This window comes from Lissotriton helveticus, chromosome 10 (assembly GCF_964261635.1).
Source record: "Lissotriton helveticus chromosome 10, aLisHel1.1, whole genome shotgun sequence".
NCBI classification, from domain to species: domain Eukaryota; kingdom Metazoa; phylum Chordata; class Amphibia; order Caudata; family Salamandridae; genus Lissotriton; species Lissotriton helveticus.
This window is the reverse complement of record NC_136071.1, coordinates 748,349,317-748,366,436: the sequence shown is the minus strand read 5'-3', so window position 1 is coordinate 748,366,436 and position 17,120 is coordinate 748,349,317. Positions and strand designations below refer to the sequence as shown.

At 46.1% G+C, this 17,120-nt stretch overlaps 1 protein-coding gene across 2 annotated transcripts in view; it reads left to right on the top strand.

Moving 5' to 3' along the window:
• PITRM1 (pitrilysin metallopeptidase 1) overlaps positions 1-17,120 on the top strand; it is a 434,374-nt gene that overhangs the window by 54,631 nt on the left and 362,623 nt on the right. For both annotated transcript variants that reach the window (XM_078663309.1, XM_078663308.1), the window contains exons 4-7: positions 4,665-4,816; positions 8,564-8,678; positions 8,766-8,862; positions 9,264-9,424. In XM_078663309.1, coding sequence (XP_078519435.1) covers positions 4,665-4,816; positions 8,564-8,678; positions 8,766-8,862; positions 9,264-9,424 — 525 coding nt within the window. The remainder of the gene's footprint in view (positions 1-4,664; positions 4,817-8,563; positions 8,679-8,765; positions 8,863-9,263; positions 9,425-17,120) is intronic.

The following is a 17,120-nucleotide window of genomic DNA, read 5'->3' as shown; positions in this document are numbered from 1 at the left end:
ATACCTCATTAAACCCTGAAGTATCTGTCGCGGCATGGGGAGCTTCGGGCCCAAAACATAGTGCCCAAAACCACCCATACCAATGGATCCCACTACACCCCCCAACTAACGGGATCTACCCTTCGGGGCCGCCTCCCAACGTGAGAGGACAAGGCCGCCCATACGTCAACACCCCGAGCCCCAATGAACCACAAGTGACCTGTAACATGGTCAGGGCGAGGCAATCAGGCCTCACCAACAGCGCCCCTCCTGAGACAAACCAATGTCCGGGTCTCACCACCCCTGATGTCAGTCTCTCGGCCATCGCGGCAGCAGCTCCGGGCCTCTCGGATAGTCCAATGATGAAGAGAGATCAGACATGGGAGATGGAGGTCTCATGGTCTCTAAAGCCCCTTCCCGGACTGATCAGTGTCGGACTGCACACCATCCCGCGGGGCGCCCCCGGATCGGGAGCGTCTCCGCGACCGAGATTTCCTGTGTCTTTTACCCCTGGCGGAGGAGTCACTCCTTTCCTGCGACGATCCACGCGATGGTCCGGGGTCCAGGCCCGGCTGGGCGTTCGGCCGGAGCCGGATAGTCTCATCGGTCCAACCATACACTGCCTCCGGAGTATCAAAAAAATGAGTCTTGGACTGGAAGACGACTCGAAGACGAGCCGGGTAGAGCAGCGAATACGGAATCTTCAAACCTCGGAGCTTGGCTTTCGCATCTTGGAAGGAGCGACGCTGCTGCTGCACCTGTCTGGTATAGTCTGGGAAAATCATAATCTTATGATTATCGAACAGCAACGCGTCTTTGGCCCGTGCTTCTCGAAGTATAGTATCCCTATCGTGGAAGTTGAGGATTTTTGCGATGATAGGGCGCGGTCGCTCCCCCACTGGCGGCTTCTGCATCAGAGCTCTATGGGCACGTTCTACTACAAAACAGCGCGAAAGGACATCTGGGGGGAGCCAACCTTGTAGCCAACGCGTCAAGAACGCATCCATGGGCCCATTCTCGCAATCCTCCGGAAAACCAATGAAGCGTAGATTATTCCTGCACGCTCGCCCTTCTGCGTCCTCAACGCGGAGTGCCAGTCCCTTTTGAATTTTGTCCATCTCTGCCACTTTCTTTTTCAGGGCACCCACATCATCCTCTACTCCCGTGATCCTGGTTTCGGCCTCTGTGATGCGAGCAACCGCATTGCGAAGGTCCTCGCGCAGGAGCATGACATCGGCCCCCACTGCCCCGATCTTGGCGTCCAATGAGTCTCTGGATTGCGTGATGGCAGCCATCAGGGCCGCGTTGTCAGGTCCCGTGGTCTGACTGCCTCCTGAGGCCCCCGACCCCCCGCTGGGTCCGGTAAACTTGTCGATCGGACCTTGCTTGTTGGGTCCAGCGCCGCCCCCACCTCTTGTCATGATTAGGGGAAGTCGGGCGAACCACTCCGCACCCTCAGTAATACAGACGTAGAATACACTCGGGGGCCGAGCTTCACACTGCAGGTGGACACACCAAAGCGGGGGGTACTCACAGTTCTCCGTGTGCCGCAGTTGGATCAGGCCTCGGTCCACTCCAGGGCAGCAGGCGCAATCCCCAGAGTTTCGGGGATAGATCTCACTGGACTCTATCCGCCACCGATCCACTGCCCACAGCCGCAGGATTCGTAACGGTCCAATCACAAAGGGGCCCTCGACCCCACGGGCCTCCGACCACACAGCGTCTGCTCCCCCGACAGAGAGCCAAAGATGATTGTGCCAGGCGGGGACCGCCAAACTCAAGGTCCCGGCTTCTCAGAGGCCCAGCAGGTCACAGCACCACTCCGGTGTCCCCGGGGCTCCAGGTCCCTCCGCCGCCACAGCAATGTCAGTCCGGGGACTCCTCCGTCTCGTCCCGGGAACAGGCAGCCCCAGACCCAGGCAAGGGAATTGCACCGCCGGACCCCACGCCACCAGAGGGGTCCAACCCACAATGTAGACGGGCCGTAGTCACGAGGTGTCTCCCGTGGCACCCCCTCCTCACGACGGATGATGTCTCTTGGGAAGACCACGGTCCCACCAACACCAGGGACACCCAGCGCCGACTCACCACCTTCCAGACGCGGGCCAGCTCAGTGTCACGAAACTCGAGGCCCCGGCTGCTCGGGGTCTGCACAGGCCGCAGCGGTTCCGGAACATCCAGGGGCCACCCCGGCGTGGGAGTCCGCTCCACCGGACACTGCAGTAGCCCCTTCCACCTCCGGCGCCGCAGGCTCCGATCTGGGAGGCGTCCGACCGGTCCGACCAGCGGCCGCCGGCCGATGCCTCGAAAATTGAGGTCCCGGCTCCGTCTGCCGGCCCCAGGCCGCACCTCGCCACAGATGATGTCAGCTCACCAGAGCGGCCAGGGGGATAGCGTGCCACACCGGACAGATCGAGATGCTGCCAGGAACAATCGCCGCTCAGGTAGGGCAGTTAGCGGGCTCGGGGGTCAGGATAAATGAAAGGATTATGTCAGGGCAGGCGGGAGCTCTACAACGCTGCGACCGCCATCGTCGCCCGGCAAGCCACGCCCCCAAAACCCAGATCTTTTGACTGGGTGTGAGTGTTTGATTGGTTCAGATGCTCCGTCCATCACCACCCCCTTTTGTACCGCTTTGTTTGCCATATGTTTGGCAGGGTATGCTCAGATGTGAGTCCCTTGCTCACTTTGCCACTGGATTCAAGCAAGACTGGCTGAAGATGGCTGGAATGCCAGAAACCGGTCCTAGGAAGCTTGTTTCCGGTCCAGGGAAGGCATGGCTTGACAGTTCGGGCTGGACTGTTCCCATGAGGCACAGGGTCAGACTGATTTGCATATGGCCATGTCTGTACTGGGGTGGCAGAGTGGGCTAAAGAACGGTGATGGATTAAACCCAGATCTTTTGACTAGGTGTGAGTGTTTGAATGGTTCAGATGCTCCGTCCATCACCACCCCCTTTTGTACCGCTTTATTCGCCATAAGTTTGGCAGGGTATGCTCAGACGTGAGTCCCTTGCTCACTTTGCCACTGGATTCAAGCAAGCCTGGCTGAAGACGGCTGGAATGCCAGAAACCAGTCCTAGGAAGCTTGTTTCCAGAGAAGGCATGGCTTGGCAGTTCGGGCTGGACTGTTCGCATGAGGCACAGGGTCAGACTGATTTGCATAGGGCCATGTCTGAACTGGGGTGGCAGAGTGGGCTAAAGAACGGTGTTGGATTAAACCCAGATCTTTTGACTGGGTGTGAGTGTTTGATTGGTTCAGATGCTCCATCACCACCCCCTTTTGTACCGCCATGCTCCATCTGAGCACTAAACCACGGCGCTCGGATCAATCACATTGCTGCATTGCAGCATTATGATTGGCTCAGGGGAGCCTGGGTGCTTTCTGTTCCTGCTGGAAGAACGAGGAGAGACGCAACGTAGACTGTGCAACTCAGTAAGTTTTTAATTTTATTTTTTCAATAAGCAGAGGAGACCGGGATTAGGGAACATATTTGCCCGAGGAAGGGCTGAAACCAATTTGTGACATGAGCATAAGCAACGTTTGTCGTTTGAAATAGTTTGGTAAAGAATCTTTAAGGATATCCTTGTGCAATTTAATGTTGCATATTCTAATCGTCTACATTCATTCTGTACTTTTATCCTTTGCTTCTCTCGTGGACAATCTAGGTAAAGGATGGGAAAGCACAGCAATAATAAAAAACAAAATGAAAACAAATTCTGTGCCTCACGTCCCACCTTGCTGCCTCCTGAAATAAATGCAGAAAATACCTCTTCTCCTGTTAACCAGCTCCCTCAGTTCAGGGTCTGCTCTGCCGCTCCCAATCATGTGAAGAAGGCAATATAGAGCAGGCCTTCTGTGTCCATTACCGACCCATCTTTCATTCAAGGTTACAGCTTTATAATGCCATGTGCCACCCTTCTCCACCTCATTTGTTGCTTCCCAATCTCCTCACTCCCAGAGTGATCATGCTTTCACGAAAGGCAGAAGCCACCATACTGGCAATGACTGTCTTACCAATAGAGCCGCTATGCAGTTCAGATCATTTCCCTCCTTTGTTCTGAAGTCTCTACAGACTCCAGTGCAGGCATGGAAAGGCTTTGGGTGTCTGTGCTGTCATGCTTGATTGTCCTTCTGTTTCTTTCATTAGGTGAAAACCCAGGAGAAGCAGGGGAATATGATCTGTCGTCTATTTCCTCTGGTCAGTGTCGATCAGGAGGAAGTGCACTGCATGCTGGCAGCTACAGTATTTTATTCACAGCTAGCTCAGCTTTGTGGAGAACTACAGGTCCCTAGTGATGTTACGAGTTTCTATAAACCATTTTTTCACTTGATGTGACTTCATAGAGGTTGACAACCGCTGTTGGAATCTGTGTTTCTAATGTCACCCTATAGACTCCATACGTAACAAATACACTTTTGCTCCTTACTTTCCAAATATTTGAATTTCCGCTGTTGGGTTTCATGAGTTGGTTTGGCATGTTCAGTGCAGTCATAATGCCTTTGGTGCTATGCCACGATAAGTCGCACATTTACTGAACAGCATATTGGTGTAGACTTTATTGTGCATACTTTTCTGAAAATATTAAGGTAAACTGAAGGTTTCAATAGTTTTGCAAGTTACTCCGTAGAATACTGACTTTCTTGTTTAATTCGTTTAAGCTAGATGTTCTTTATTCTTGCAGCGTACAGTTTCGTACAACGCCAATGGACAGCACTGGTGTCCCCCATATCCTTGAACACACTGTACTCTGTGGTTCTCAGAAGTACCCTTGCCGAGATCCTTTCTTTAAGATGCTGAATCGCTCACTTGCCACGTTCATGAATGCTTTCACAGGTGAGAACAAGATTTATTTTTAACTGTTGCTATTTAATATCTTACACTGTTATCTAAAGAAATTGCTGATGATACTTACTTGTTTAATCAAAGGTGGGAGGGAGAAGCAAAGATTCATTTGCCTTCTGTTAGGTTTAGACCAAATCAAGGGAGAATGAATCACAAAACCTGTTGTTAGCAGGGTCTAGGGTCCGGATATATCGAAGACCCTCATTCGACGTGCGGTATATCTTGGTTCTCTGCGTCGGCAGCTAAGTGAATAGAATCATCGTTGGGTCTTTTATCATTCGCACACTGGGTTCTCCAAGTGATTTCCTTTTTCCACCCAGAACTAGACGTCTGGTTTTTTTTTTGTTTTTTTTTACAGTTGTGATAGAAAAGTGCAAAAGTGTTCTAGCGTAGTGTGGGTTAAAAATACCTCCTCTCCTCAGTTTGAATCTTTAATTGCCGAGGACAGGGCAAGATTAAAAAGTGTATGGTGGTGCTAAGGTGGAAGAGCTACTGTTCCACTGCACCTGGTGATGGTTCGTGCAAGGTCAACTTGTTTCCGCCCTTGGTAGCCCTCACGGGTCTATGGGCCTTCTTCAGGACCAGATCGAAGTTGGGTATTATCAAAATAGCTTTTGAAAGGTAAGTTACTCACCAATCATCATAGAGCTCAATCGCTCGTCTTCGTTTTTGAGTAATAGGTGCTGATTTAGTCTACAACTCTTATAAAGGACAACAATTTGGCTCCTATGGGGTCGTGAAGGAATCTCGCTCTTTATGAGCTCCTGGTTGCGCTTGTGCTGACTGTCCTCACCGGACCAGATTTACGTAGTCGGCATAAGCGCAACCAGGAGCTCAAAAAGAGCGAGATTCCTTCACGAGCCCATAGGAGCCAAATTGTTCTCTTTTATAAGTGCTGTAGACTAAATCGGCACCTATTACTCAAAAACGAAGACGAGCGATTGAGCTCTATGATGAAGATTGGTGATCCCCCTGCGTCATAAATTCAGGAGGGTGGATGATTCATCCTCCCTTGAGCACCAAAAGATCAACACGACAAAGAAATGTGATACCGTAATTAGCGAGCGCCAGAACCACACAGGGTTACCTCATCCTGCATTATCACATCCATAAATGCAAACCTAAAGAACACTAGTCCAGAGATCCCACAGGTCTGTTCTTGATTTTCATGTTGATGGGGGAGATCTTTGAAGTCCAGCTTTCCTGTAATTTATTTATAATGACTTCTTTTAAAAGCAAACTGTCTTCTATGGAATCTTGTCACTTCAATATTATAACCTTATGTTCGAGGCATATGAGCTGCAGATTACACACTGGGCATAGATCGCCACCTAGTGTTGGGGTCGGATGTTTGCAGTTGTTTTTTGTCCTGAAAAGTCTTTGGAAGTCACGAGATAGGTGACTCCTCCTTTGGACAATAGTGCACATAGGCATCAGCTCCATCCTTAGATTGTTTTTTTCCGCCATCGGGCTCGGACGGGTTTCCTGCGCTCCAGTTTGGAACCGATTTTTCCTTTGGCACGCAATCCTCACCCAGTTCGACGGTATTGTCTCGATCGCGCTTCCCATCGACGCAACTCTTCACGACTTCGAAGTCTTCGAATCTGGTCGTCGACTAAGGCCTTCGGGCCTACCTGGGCCTTACACTCTGGCTCATGGAAAGGACGCCATTTAAGAAGTGTCCTCAATGTGGGTCGAAGTTTCCCCACAACGATCTACATGAGGTGTGCAACCTTTGCCTCTCACTGGAGCACGAGGCCAGAGACTGCTCCGCTTGTGCCTCCTTCCGCTCTAAGAAGACTACTCTGGACCGATGAGCTCGAAGAACGATGGCTCGCTCGTTATCTTCGATCCCGGACGACATCTTCCAAGAGGGCGTCGACTTGCCAGAGCAGGAGCAACAACATGGCGTCGACAGCGACTCCGAAGCCGACGACTCTGACGTCGAGGACATCACTCCGGCACAGAGGGTCATAAGTACACACGTCGACCCCGACCCTTCCTCGATACCCTCCAAAAAGGCTTTGGTCACACCCTCACCTTCGGGCCCGGGTGCATAGCGAGAGACTGCTTCCCGAGCCCCACTTTCGGGCTCGGCAAAGAAGCCTAATAAGCCTTTAGGTGACTCAGGCTCGAGTCAACCTACCCCCGGAGCCGGCACCAATAAAGAAGCCATCTTCTTCCACCTCCATGCCAGCTGCTTCCACATCTAAGCACTCCGCGCCGAAGACTGGCACTGGCTCCTCGGCACGAAACCACACTCGGAGCCGCGCAAGAAATTGCCGCCGAAAGCACCCGACTCCCATGCTTCAGAGCCGAAAAAACCACTGGAACCGAAAAAAGCTTCGGAGCCGAAAAAACCACACGGCCCACGGGACAAAGACACTACAAAAGAACATGTTTCTAAGCCAATAGATGCTACCGGTTCGGTGTCGAAAAAGCCTACGGAACCAAAACCCTCTGCACCGAGGGATCTACCTCCCACAGAGAGGAACTATTTCATCCAGATCCTATACAAAAGGCTCTTGTTAAAGATTCCAAAACTGGTTGACTCTTCACATGAAGGAAGACAGCACTCGCGGGAATTTCGATCATGTGGAATTGGGAGGGTTGAGAAGCTAGATATTGACGCGGCACACCAACGCGCAACAGCACCCCGCCTGTAGAGTGACTCACTAAACCGTGCAAGTTGAGCAGCGATCTATATATTTACTTTATTAACGTTTTGCAACATAGGAGTCGCCCAATACAAAAACACACTTGTTCAATACCGAAATCTTAACAATTGCAGTGTAAATCGAGCAATTCCTCAGGTCGGTCGAATTTCAATTAACATCGTGTATATCTCGTTCGTTTCTGGTGCCACACAGAGTGTTGGGGCGAGAGGAGGGGTCTCGAGGGTATCCGGCGAAGACAGACGTTCTGCATCTAAAAAAACTATTGCACACATTCCGCAGGTATTCTTTTATATAATGTGTAATTTGTGGTTTCTCTTTAGAATTTTTAATATTGTTCTCTTGAATTAAACTTAGCCTTTAAAAAAGTAATAAAAGTAATCTCCTTGCTCATATTTTATGTTCAACCTCTGCAGAAAATGATTTTATCTGTTGCTTTTGCGTTGCAGGTAAGACATTTATTGTGTGTGGGATCGGGAGGCTGTGAACATTCTTTGAAGTGGCTCATTGTGCTGCCCACCGATGGTATTGACGTTTGTTTATTGGGTCTTGATCTGGCGGCGAGAAGCTGTCCATGCTATATCGGTTCAGCTTTTCGGTGTCTTGTTAAATCAAATGAAAATGTTCCCCCTACAATTAAGTGAACCTGACCAGTTTATGACAATTCGTGAATAGATGTGAATAACCACATATGTATAGTCTCTCTGGGGTCCGACTTTATTGTTGCTATTCAATGTCAATAAAAAAATACAATTTTAAATGTAAAAAACATAAAAACGAAGTGAACCTGGGTAGGTAGCAACGGTGTGTGTTCTACTGCTATTGTTACATAAGTAATCAGTTTTATTAATGTTTTAATTGTCTGTCAAATTAGAATTCTGAAGCATTTCCAATAAACGACAAGGTTTAACTTTGGATGTATTATTTTAGCTTTAATGTGGAAGTATTTAACAAGGATGCGCGAGTGTGAAATCAATCTATTAAAATCTTGTGAAATCAAAAGAACCAAAGCGTAAATGTTTAAGTGTTTACAAATTAATGGATTATACTTTTTCTAACACAGCTTCTGACTACACTTTGTACCCATTTTCAACTCAAAATCAGAAGGATTTCCAGAATCTTTTATCGGTGTATCTGGACGCCGTCTTTTTCCCGTGCTTGAGAGAGCTCGATTTCTGGTAAGGTTTTGCAAAAATGATATATACAAAACATTTTCAAGTCCACCTTTTATGCTGTTGAATTAAAGTCTTTGTTAACTATTCCAGGCAAGAAGGATGGAGATTGGAACATGAGAATCCAACTAATGCCAACACGCCCTTGGTTTTCAAAGGAGTTGTATTCAACGAAATGAAGGGAGCGTTTGTAAGTTATATTTGCATTTGTCTGTGCAATGTTTAAATGTGGGTTTAAAGAACTGGGACTTGATAGATTCGCTATTTAAGTAGTGCGTGTTGGGAAGATAATCAAAACACATACTACAAACACAACCCCAAAGTATTAAATTTAAATCTATTGTTCTGTTAATTGGTGTCGAGTTGGGTTCTATTATTATTGTGACCAGATATCTCAGAGACTCCTACTTGTCCTGATTTTTGTCGATTTAATACATTTAGGTAAATATTGTTTATTTTATTCCGTAATTGAATTATCCGTGCAATCTCGGTCATGAAAATGGTTAAAAAAAAGTCATTTCAGCTGTGCACCGTTATTTTTTTTTTACATTTATTTGTTTCCCCTTCGTTTCATCTGTATGATCATTTGAGGCTGACAACGAGAGAGTTTTCTCCCAGCACCTTCAGAACAAACTTCTTCCGGACCACACATACTCTGTCATATCTGGTGGTGATCCAGTTGACATTCCTGACCTTACCTGGAAGCAGCTTAAGCAGTTCCATGCCACTCACTACCACCCTAGCAATGCCAGGTATGAACCATTGCATTTATATATGGGCACATTTTTCAGTTTCTTATTATTGCAAATCTATTTCTCAAAGTGTTTTCTAATGTCCGAAATGGGCCAATCTGTCAAGTGTTCCACTTTCAACGTGTGTGTGCGTGTGTTTGTGTGTTTCCTTCCTCTCCTTCCCTCTCCTTCCCTCTGCTTCCCTCTGCTTCCCTCTGCTTCCCTCTCCTTCCCTTCCCTCTCCTTCCCTTCCCTCTCCTTCCCTCCTTTTTGGCAAGTAGCGAGCATCGCAGAACCATATCTTCTTTTACTCTAGTGATTTGTCTCAACCGTTTGTTTAAGAGTTTATATTTGGTAAAGGAACTGACCATGCTGCACTTTCCATGATCTTGCTTCTTCGCAGTTATGGTTCTCAATTGGGCATAAACATTTCTTTAGGTCTGCTTGTATGAAGTCTTTATAATGTAAATCAATAGTAAAAAAGAAATTCCATAACTGTAGTGAATATTTTGTTGTGACCAAGACATCTGAAATTCGTACAGCGGAATAAAATCTAATGTCTTCTGTCAAAAGAACAGCCAGACATTCGGTTTTGGTGAATAAGAACACAGCTGTGGCACCGTGATGCTTATAGTGAGTCAAGAAGTTCGAAGTAGATGGCATCACAGACTGAAATGTGGGCCTGTTATTGGCCAGAACTGCATTTTCAACTGGGATTGGGTAAAGGAGTCCCGGCACCCGCCTCCTGGAACACTCTTTCTTCCTGTTGGTAAAATCAGCACTAGAGTGTTCTCGTGAGTGAACACTTGGCAAGTGTCGTCTTGTGAGAGGGTGACTGTAGAACTGGCCCAACCCTGACTTTCTCCCAGATTAGGAGATCGGGTGTGCGAAATCAACGCAATTGTTTTCCCGGAACTACAGCACATTTTGAAAAATTGCACAAAATGCAAAGTTGGCAATTAGCGAGCTCTATATAAGGGTGCAGTGTTTGGCACGAGGACACATTTTGCTCTAAAGAATAGTACAAAATACACAATTGCCGTGAACAGCCACTCACCTTGTTTCCTTTGCTAACATGTTATTGTGAACGACTGTAATTAAGCGACATGGTATAATGGGGTTGTTTTGGGAATTTCGCATAATGCAAAATACACACTTATTCAAATTACATGGGCTTCCTTACCGTTTTGCCCATGCTTAAACGAGATACTGTGGAGCATGAAACTGCATCTCACCGAACATAACCGAACATCACCTGTACTGTCCGGCAAGAGGCTGGCGTCGGATTTTCACCTGGGCCCACTTCCCTGAACTCTTTGCTCACCTTAGGCCTTTACACGTTTGCCCCTTGCACTCCTGCTGTAAATTGTTTGCTTCAGCATTGGGCCTTTCATGCTGCCATTCGCCCCCCCCCCCCGCCCTCTCTGCCCCCCATGGATTCTGCTGCCACTTGGGTCCCTCTCGTGCGGATTTGCTCAGCCTGGGCCTCAGCTGCCCTTCAGCTCCCTGCTGTCCCAAGCGCTTCCTTTCTCTCAGCACCACCGGTTTCACTGGGTGCCTGCACTAGGCTCGGTGTTGGTACACACTATTCTTTCTGTCCAGAGATTTTCAAGCTAAAATCAGGTGCTCTGTGAATGATTCATTTTGCATCACCAGCACCCATGAACTGAAAATGGAAAAAGAAAACACGACGGGGAAAGAGGAGTGTACCTTTGCGTATTTATTTCAACACAGTTTTGTGGTGGTATATATGCCCTGACACTAGGCATAAATCTTTCTTTCAGTCATCTGATCTCCACAAAACCTTGTATTTAACACACACAGGTGATTTGTATGCTTTTATTCAACATTGGCAAGCATTTCTTTAGGAGGTGGGGGTTCAGGCAGTCGCCTGAAGAGCCAGGGCAAGAGTCATCGGTGAACAATAACTTTAATAATATGCTAGACCTATGGCCCTCACTGGAACGAAAGTCTGGCCACTTTACAGCTCGGTGGGGAACGAGATGTTTCCTCCAACTCAACTAAGACACTCACAGGTGTTCAAACATCCCACATTTCTATCATTCGTAGCAGTGACCAGCATAATCCCTTATTGTATCTGCAAACACCATTAAAATCCTGGTAAACCTTGTTCTCCTGTTTTGTTCACACAAATTTAAAATTGATTTACGTAGTTCTTACTGAAGAGTTAAGTCTGTCTAGCTAAGCAGTACCAATTTGGGCAAATGACTGCAGAAAGGAACATTTGCCGAAGATCACACTATGTTTATGTGTGGGCAGGGTTGGAAGTTTGGAGTCCTCATGTGGCCGCTGCTAATTGATACACATCTCAATAAGAATATGGTGCATTGTGTGCCAAGACGGGACGAATATGTGACCGGGTTACCTCAGTTTTACCAGTAGAGGTGAATGCTTAAAGAATCATGTATGCTTAGACTTTGCGTTCTTGCAGTGCACAGAAAAGGCTTCCTATTAATAGACATTGGGAACTAATTGCGGATCTTTTAATTGGGACCCCAGAGCTAAGGATGCCACCCACAGGCTAAGATGGAAGATTTTCCATAAAGAACTTACATGCAGAGCAAGGGAATACGTGAAGAAGGATAAGCTATTAAACCCATTCATGAAAAGCTACCATTCTGAATCTCCCTACAAAGGCATTGAATAAGATGGCAGATGCAAACCGTAAAGTACAACAGTGTTTGAGACTAGCTAATGCTCTGCATACATGATCTTGACTGTCCACATTGCATAATTCTTCAACTCTGCCAGAGGTGATCAAAAGGCTTAGTCTGAAACGTGATCATACCATGGAATGATGACAGTCACGGCCACAGTATCCACGTATCAACTCACTTTCATGGATGCACGTCCCGACAGCTAATACAGTAGCACATCCACAGCGTTCTGAAACCTGATACATAAGAGAAGGAATTTAACTTCACATGCCCCAAAACCAGACATTGACTTTAGTTTAAACATTTCAGATGTGCCCTCCAAGAGCTCAAGCTGTTTTTATGTCCATTCTGCCAAGCTGGCACAGGAAAGGCAATTTTGCTTTTCGCCTCTGCTTAATCCTCCTGGACAGTCGGTCTCTTGTATTTTTTGAGAGGGTCTCGCAGTCCTTATTGAACCTCTGCAAAGCAAATTGTGTTGGTGCCTTTTGAAGATGTAACTGACTAATCCCTCTGTATCATGGTAACTTTAAAGACGGGTCTCCATTTCAGGCCACTTTATGGATGCAGGGTCTGTGATTACTCTAGTCTACATGTTCCTAAAGACTCTAAGCTGTGCACACCCCTATATTGCTTCTAATGCTGTCTGCGTTGGCCCCTTTGGGAAAGCTTATAAGACACGCATCATAAGCCAAAGTGTTGTTATCCTCCACCCCCACTGGGCACAGGCTAGTGTTTGACGTGTTTTCCAGGTTTCTCTTATGTACTGCAGTGTCAAAGTTCTGTTTCACCCAAATAAGAATTCTCTGCGCTTTGTGATGCCTGAACAGTCCCTTGTACTCTCCTTCAAAAAGTATCCTCTTCTCACGCTTCTTAATCCCTTACTTTCATATTTATATTGTTTTGTTCCCTTCTCCTCATAGTTCTCTTGTCTTTTGGGATTTCATTGTTTCCAGGTCTCTTGCTGAACAGACTTATGCATTTCCTTACTATCCAGATTCTTTCTTCTGTGGATTTCAGTGTTTCTGTTGAGTTTTGTGGGTTCCCTTAACCTCTGTTTTGTTGCCAATTCAGTCTCCGGTACCAACTGTCTTCTCCTATACTCTGGAGGGAAAAGGAGGCAGTGTTTACTCGGGCATGTACTCATGAAAGCGTCCCCCATTTCCTCCGACTTGAGTGTCTCCTGCCACCCTTTAGTACCACACTTTGTTGGAAAGAAAATTAAGCCTAATTCGGTCCGGCAGATAGGTTTGATTGTATTTAGTTGGTTCTGCTTGCTGTTATGAAAGGTTCACCTGTGACCAGCCTTTATTCTTCCCGTAGGTGAGCTTGAATGTAGTCCTTCTTTAACTGGTGATACCAGGTGCTGATTGGACAATATATTTGGTGGGAAGGAGTGGTGCTTAGTCCCTTAAAGGTTGACCTTTACCTCCACAAGCACAACATCATGGCAGAACACTGCAGCGTACTAGGATGCCACAAAATAAAGGGCCTTCCTCAAATCCTCTAATCTCAAAAGAAGCATCCCCACCAAGAACAGTTGATCCCACACCGACCCGTAAAATCGATCTCATGCGTCAAGATGAGGGTTTGATCACTGTTCGAAGACCACCCTGCTAACCCAGAAAATAACTTTTAACTCCTTTTTGAATTTATTCAGACTACTAGCTGTCATTGGCTACTGCAGGACATCGTGCCACTATTTACTCCTCCGCTCTAAACTTCTCTTCCTCTGCCATCTCACTTGGCCTTCTTTATCCTAAAACTGTTCTTTTTCTGGGCATTTAGTGGTTGGACTTATGAAGATCTGATTGGATAATAAAGATTGACATCACCCAAAGAATAACTCCGACAAACCTGTCACTGAGTGTAATTGATCCAGACGTTCATCAAGCTCAGCGGGGTCAAAAGCGGCAAAAGGTAGATGAGCACCTACAGTGCCCCACACCCATCATCCATGAACTTGCACATATATGAGGACTGGACGTGCCGATACCTTGGTGGAGAGGGACCTGAGTACCATAAGGCTCAGTGTTGCCTGAGGCGGGGGAGGAGCCGTCCTTGCAGGTGACCACCTAAAATTATCTGTTGCTCCTTCGGTGCAGGACATGCCTGGACACGTGCCTGAGCCAAAAGCGGGCTGTCTGCTCCTGTCCAAGCCTGGAAGAGGCAGGGTTGGGCTGGGCCGCTCTCTTGAATTTTGATTCTGGGGTTAAGGATTATTTCAACCATAAAGGTAACCTCTCTTTCGCTTTGTTTTACAGCATTGGCTGATTTTCGGTACACACTACAATCCGTGGGAAGCGAAATGTGAACCACTACTTTGAGGCCAAGGGTGATCCCAATTCCAGTTATTGGTCTATTGCCAACTATTTAATTTCGGTCATGGAGGCAATACGCTCCGAAATTAGCTTTATGTAGTGCAAAATTGAAGCAGTAAGGAGGCAATCAACTATTACAACCACAGATCCCCTTTTAGCACCAACATCCTTGGAGAATATAGAAGTAGTAGAAAATGCTGTAAATGGGACCTTAAATGGAGAACAGGATAGGAAAGACCTAACTAGGCTCAAGAGACACGTTTGAGGGGTACATTCCACCTGTTCCATCACTACATCTGAGAGGGCCTATGTCACCTGTATTCAATAGCGATAAATGGGGTTGCAGGACCAGGCCAAGTGAAAAAAGTCTGCTGCCATTGTTGTAAGGAACTGAATATAGTTACTGCGGAATTCCAATGTGTTTTATTTCATCGTATTCTGCAACCTCCAGTCTCTTTCCTTTTCGACATTCTGGCTTCAGTTTACTGATTGTGTTTTTCACTCTGTCACCTTTCTTTCGCCCTTCCTATTCATCTTTTCCATCGCTCCTTCCGTTCTTATATAGCTTATCGTCCTCTAGATGTCTTTCGAGTTCTTCGGTCACACTGCCTTGTTTCATGCTACAGAGCGTGAAACTAGATCACAGCTGCATTTCAGCTACACTGTGTATTTTGTTACTTATCCTTTGTACTATTATTATTTGTTGCAAAATCTTTAATCAAGAATAGTGTGTTAGAAATATATGCCTGATACCTCAAAACTGTGGAGGTCCATGGGAATCCATATAGGGAATCCTTTACTCCATGGACAGTATTGTGTGATGAACCAACAGTACAAAAGTTCCCGTTTTTTTGTAATAATATGAATAAATGAAAACCTAAACACTACTGTTCATTGAGCTCTCCAATTGGGACGAGAGGGTTTTGCCAAAGGGCAAGCTTTACTGCATTAGAACAGATGGCTTTTTATGTAGTATTTCTGTTGTACTGGGTTGATAGCAAAATACACAAGATGATGGACGAAATGTTGCACATTGGCAAACCATTCACCCCAGTCACAGATCTGGGTTTAATCCATCAATATTTTGCTCACCACACCACCCCAGTTCAGACATGGCCATATGCAAATCAGTCTTGACCCTGTGCCTCCTGGGAACAGTCCAGCCCGAACTGCCAAGCCATGTCTTCCCTGGACCGGAATCAAGCATCCTAGGACCGGGTTTCTGGCTATCAGCCATCATCAGCCAGGATAGCTTGACTCTAGTGGCGTAGTGAGCAAGGGATCCACATCTGGGCATACCTTTCCCACATAGGGCGAGCAGTCAAACACACAAGATGATTCACAGAATGTTGCACATTGGTAAACCATTCACCCCCAGTCACAGATCTGGTTTTAATCCATCTTTATTTTGCTCGCCACCCCAGTTCAGACATGGCCATATGCAAATCAGTCTTAACCCAGGGAAGACATGGCTTGGTAGTTTGGGCTGGACTGCTCCCATGAGGCACAGGGTCAAGACTGATTTGCGTATGGCCATGTCTGAACTGGGGTGGCGTGGTGAGCAAAATAACGATGGATTAAACCCACATCTGTGACTGGGGGAGAATGTTTTGCCAATGTGCAACATTCCGTCCATAATCTTGTGTGTTGTACTGGGTTGATAAGCAATCGGACGTTATGCAATTTACTGTGTAGCCATCAGGCAGTAGAAAAACTCTACATAAAGCACACATGCATTTGGATATTCAGGACAGTGTTTCTTTAATTTGTGTTTGAGGTGTTATGGTTTTCAAAAGCAAAAAAGCATTGAGCAATTTTGTTAGAAATAAATATCCACTGTTCCATTTATATTTACTTGGTCATGTGCATACCAATGCAGTGGGTTGCCCCAACAAATAGCCCAGAATCTACCAGGAGCAAACAATTAGGGTGTACAGTTATGTAGCAGGAAAAGAAGTGCGTTTGTTTGAACAACCGAACATCCAAGTTTTGAAAGACACTGCTGCGGGTATTGCCAGGGAGTAAACAAGCACTCGAGCACCGGTGGCGCTAATTTAATAAACAATCCTTTTGCCAAATATAATTTTGTGTAGCTGCTTTTCAAAATGAGCCGAGGCTAACTGACACCGCCTTGCATTCTTCAACCTTTGTTTTACAGTGGCAGTGTTAACTTGCACAATAAAGAGATTGCTGCCTATTTAACTCAATTGCTGCAGTTTCTTACTTTTGGAAGGGAATATTAGAAAGATCCATATAGTCTTGTTATTTGTTGAGTACTGTTTACAATTGTAATATAATAATTTAAAAATGATCGTAAATTATGTCTTTTAATATGCTGTATTGCTCCGCCTTTCAGATAATACCGAATCACCCACACAGTGGCTCATACACGGAGGAGCAAAACGTAAAAACACAACAATACCTAGAAAAGGGTTTCATTTTACAAAATGCAAATACTCTCTTTTAAGAATAAGGCTTGGGGTTTCATTTATGCAGTGCTCTCTAACAGAAAGGCTTTCCCAGATGCCAAATGAACCACATTCAAAGATATAGAGATATATATTTATATGCAAGCAATAATAACACACTGGGTAAATGCAACAGTTAAATGCATTGATATGAAATACAAGCGGCAAATAATATGATACAAAACTCAAACAAATATACTGGACTTATCGCAGAAAATATATACACTAAATACATCAAATGATTACTTTGGAT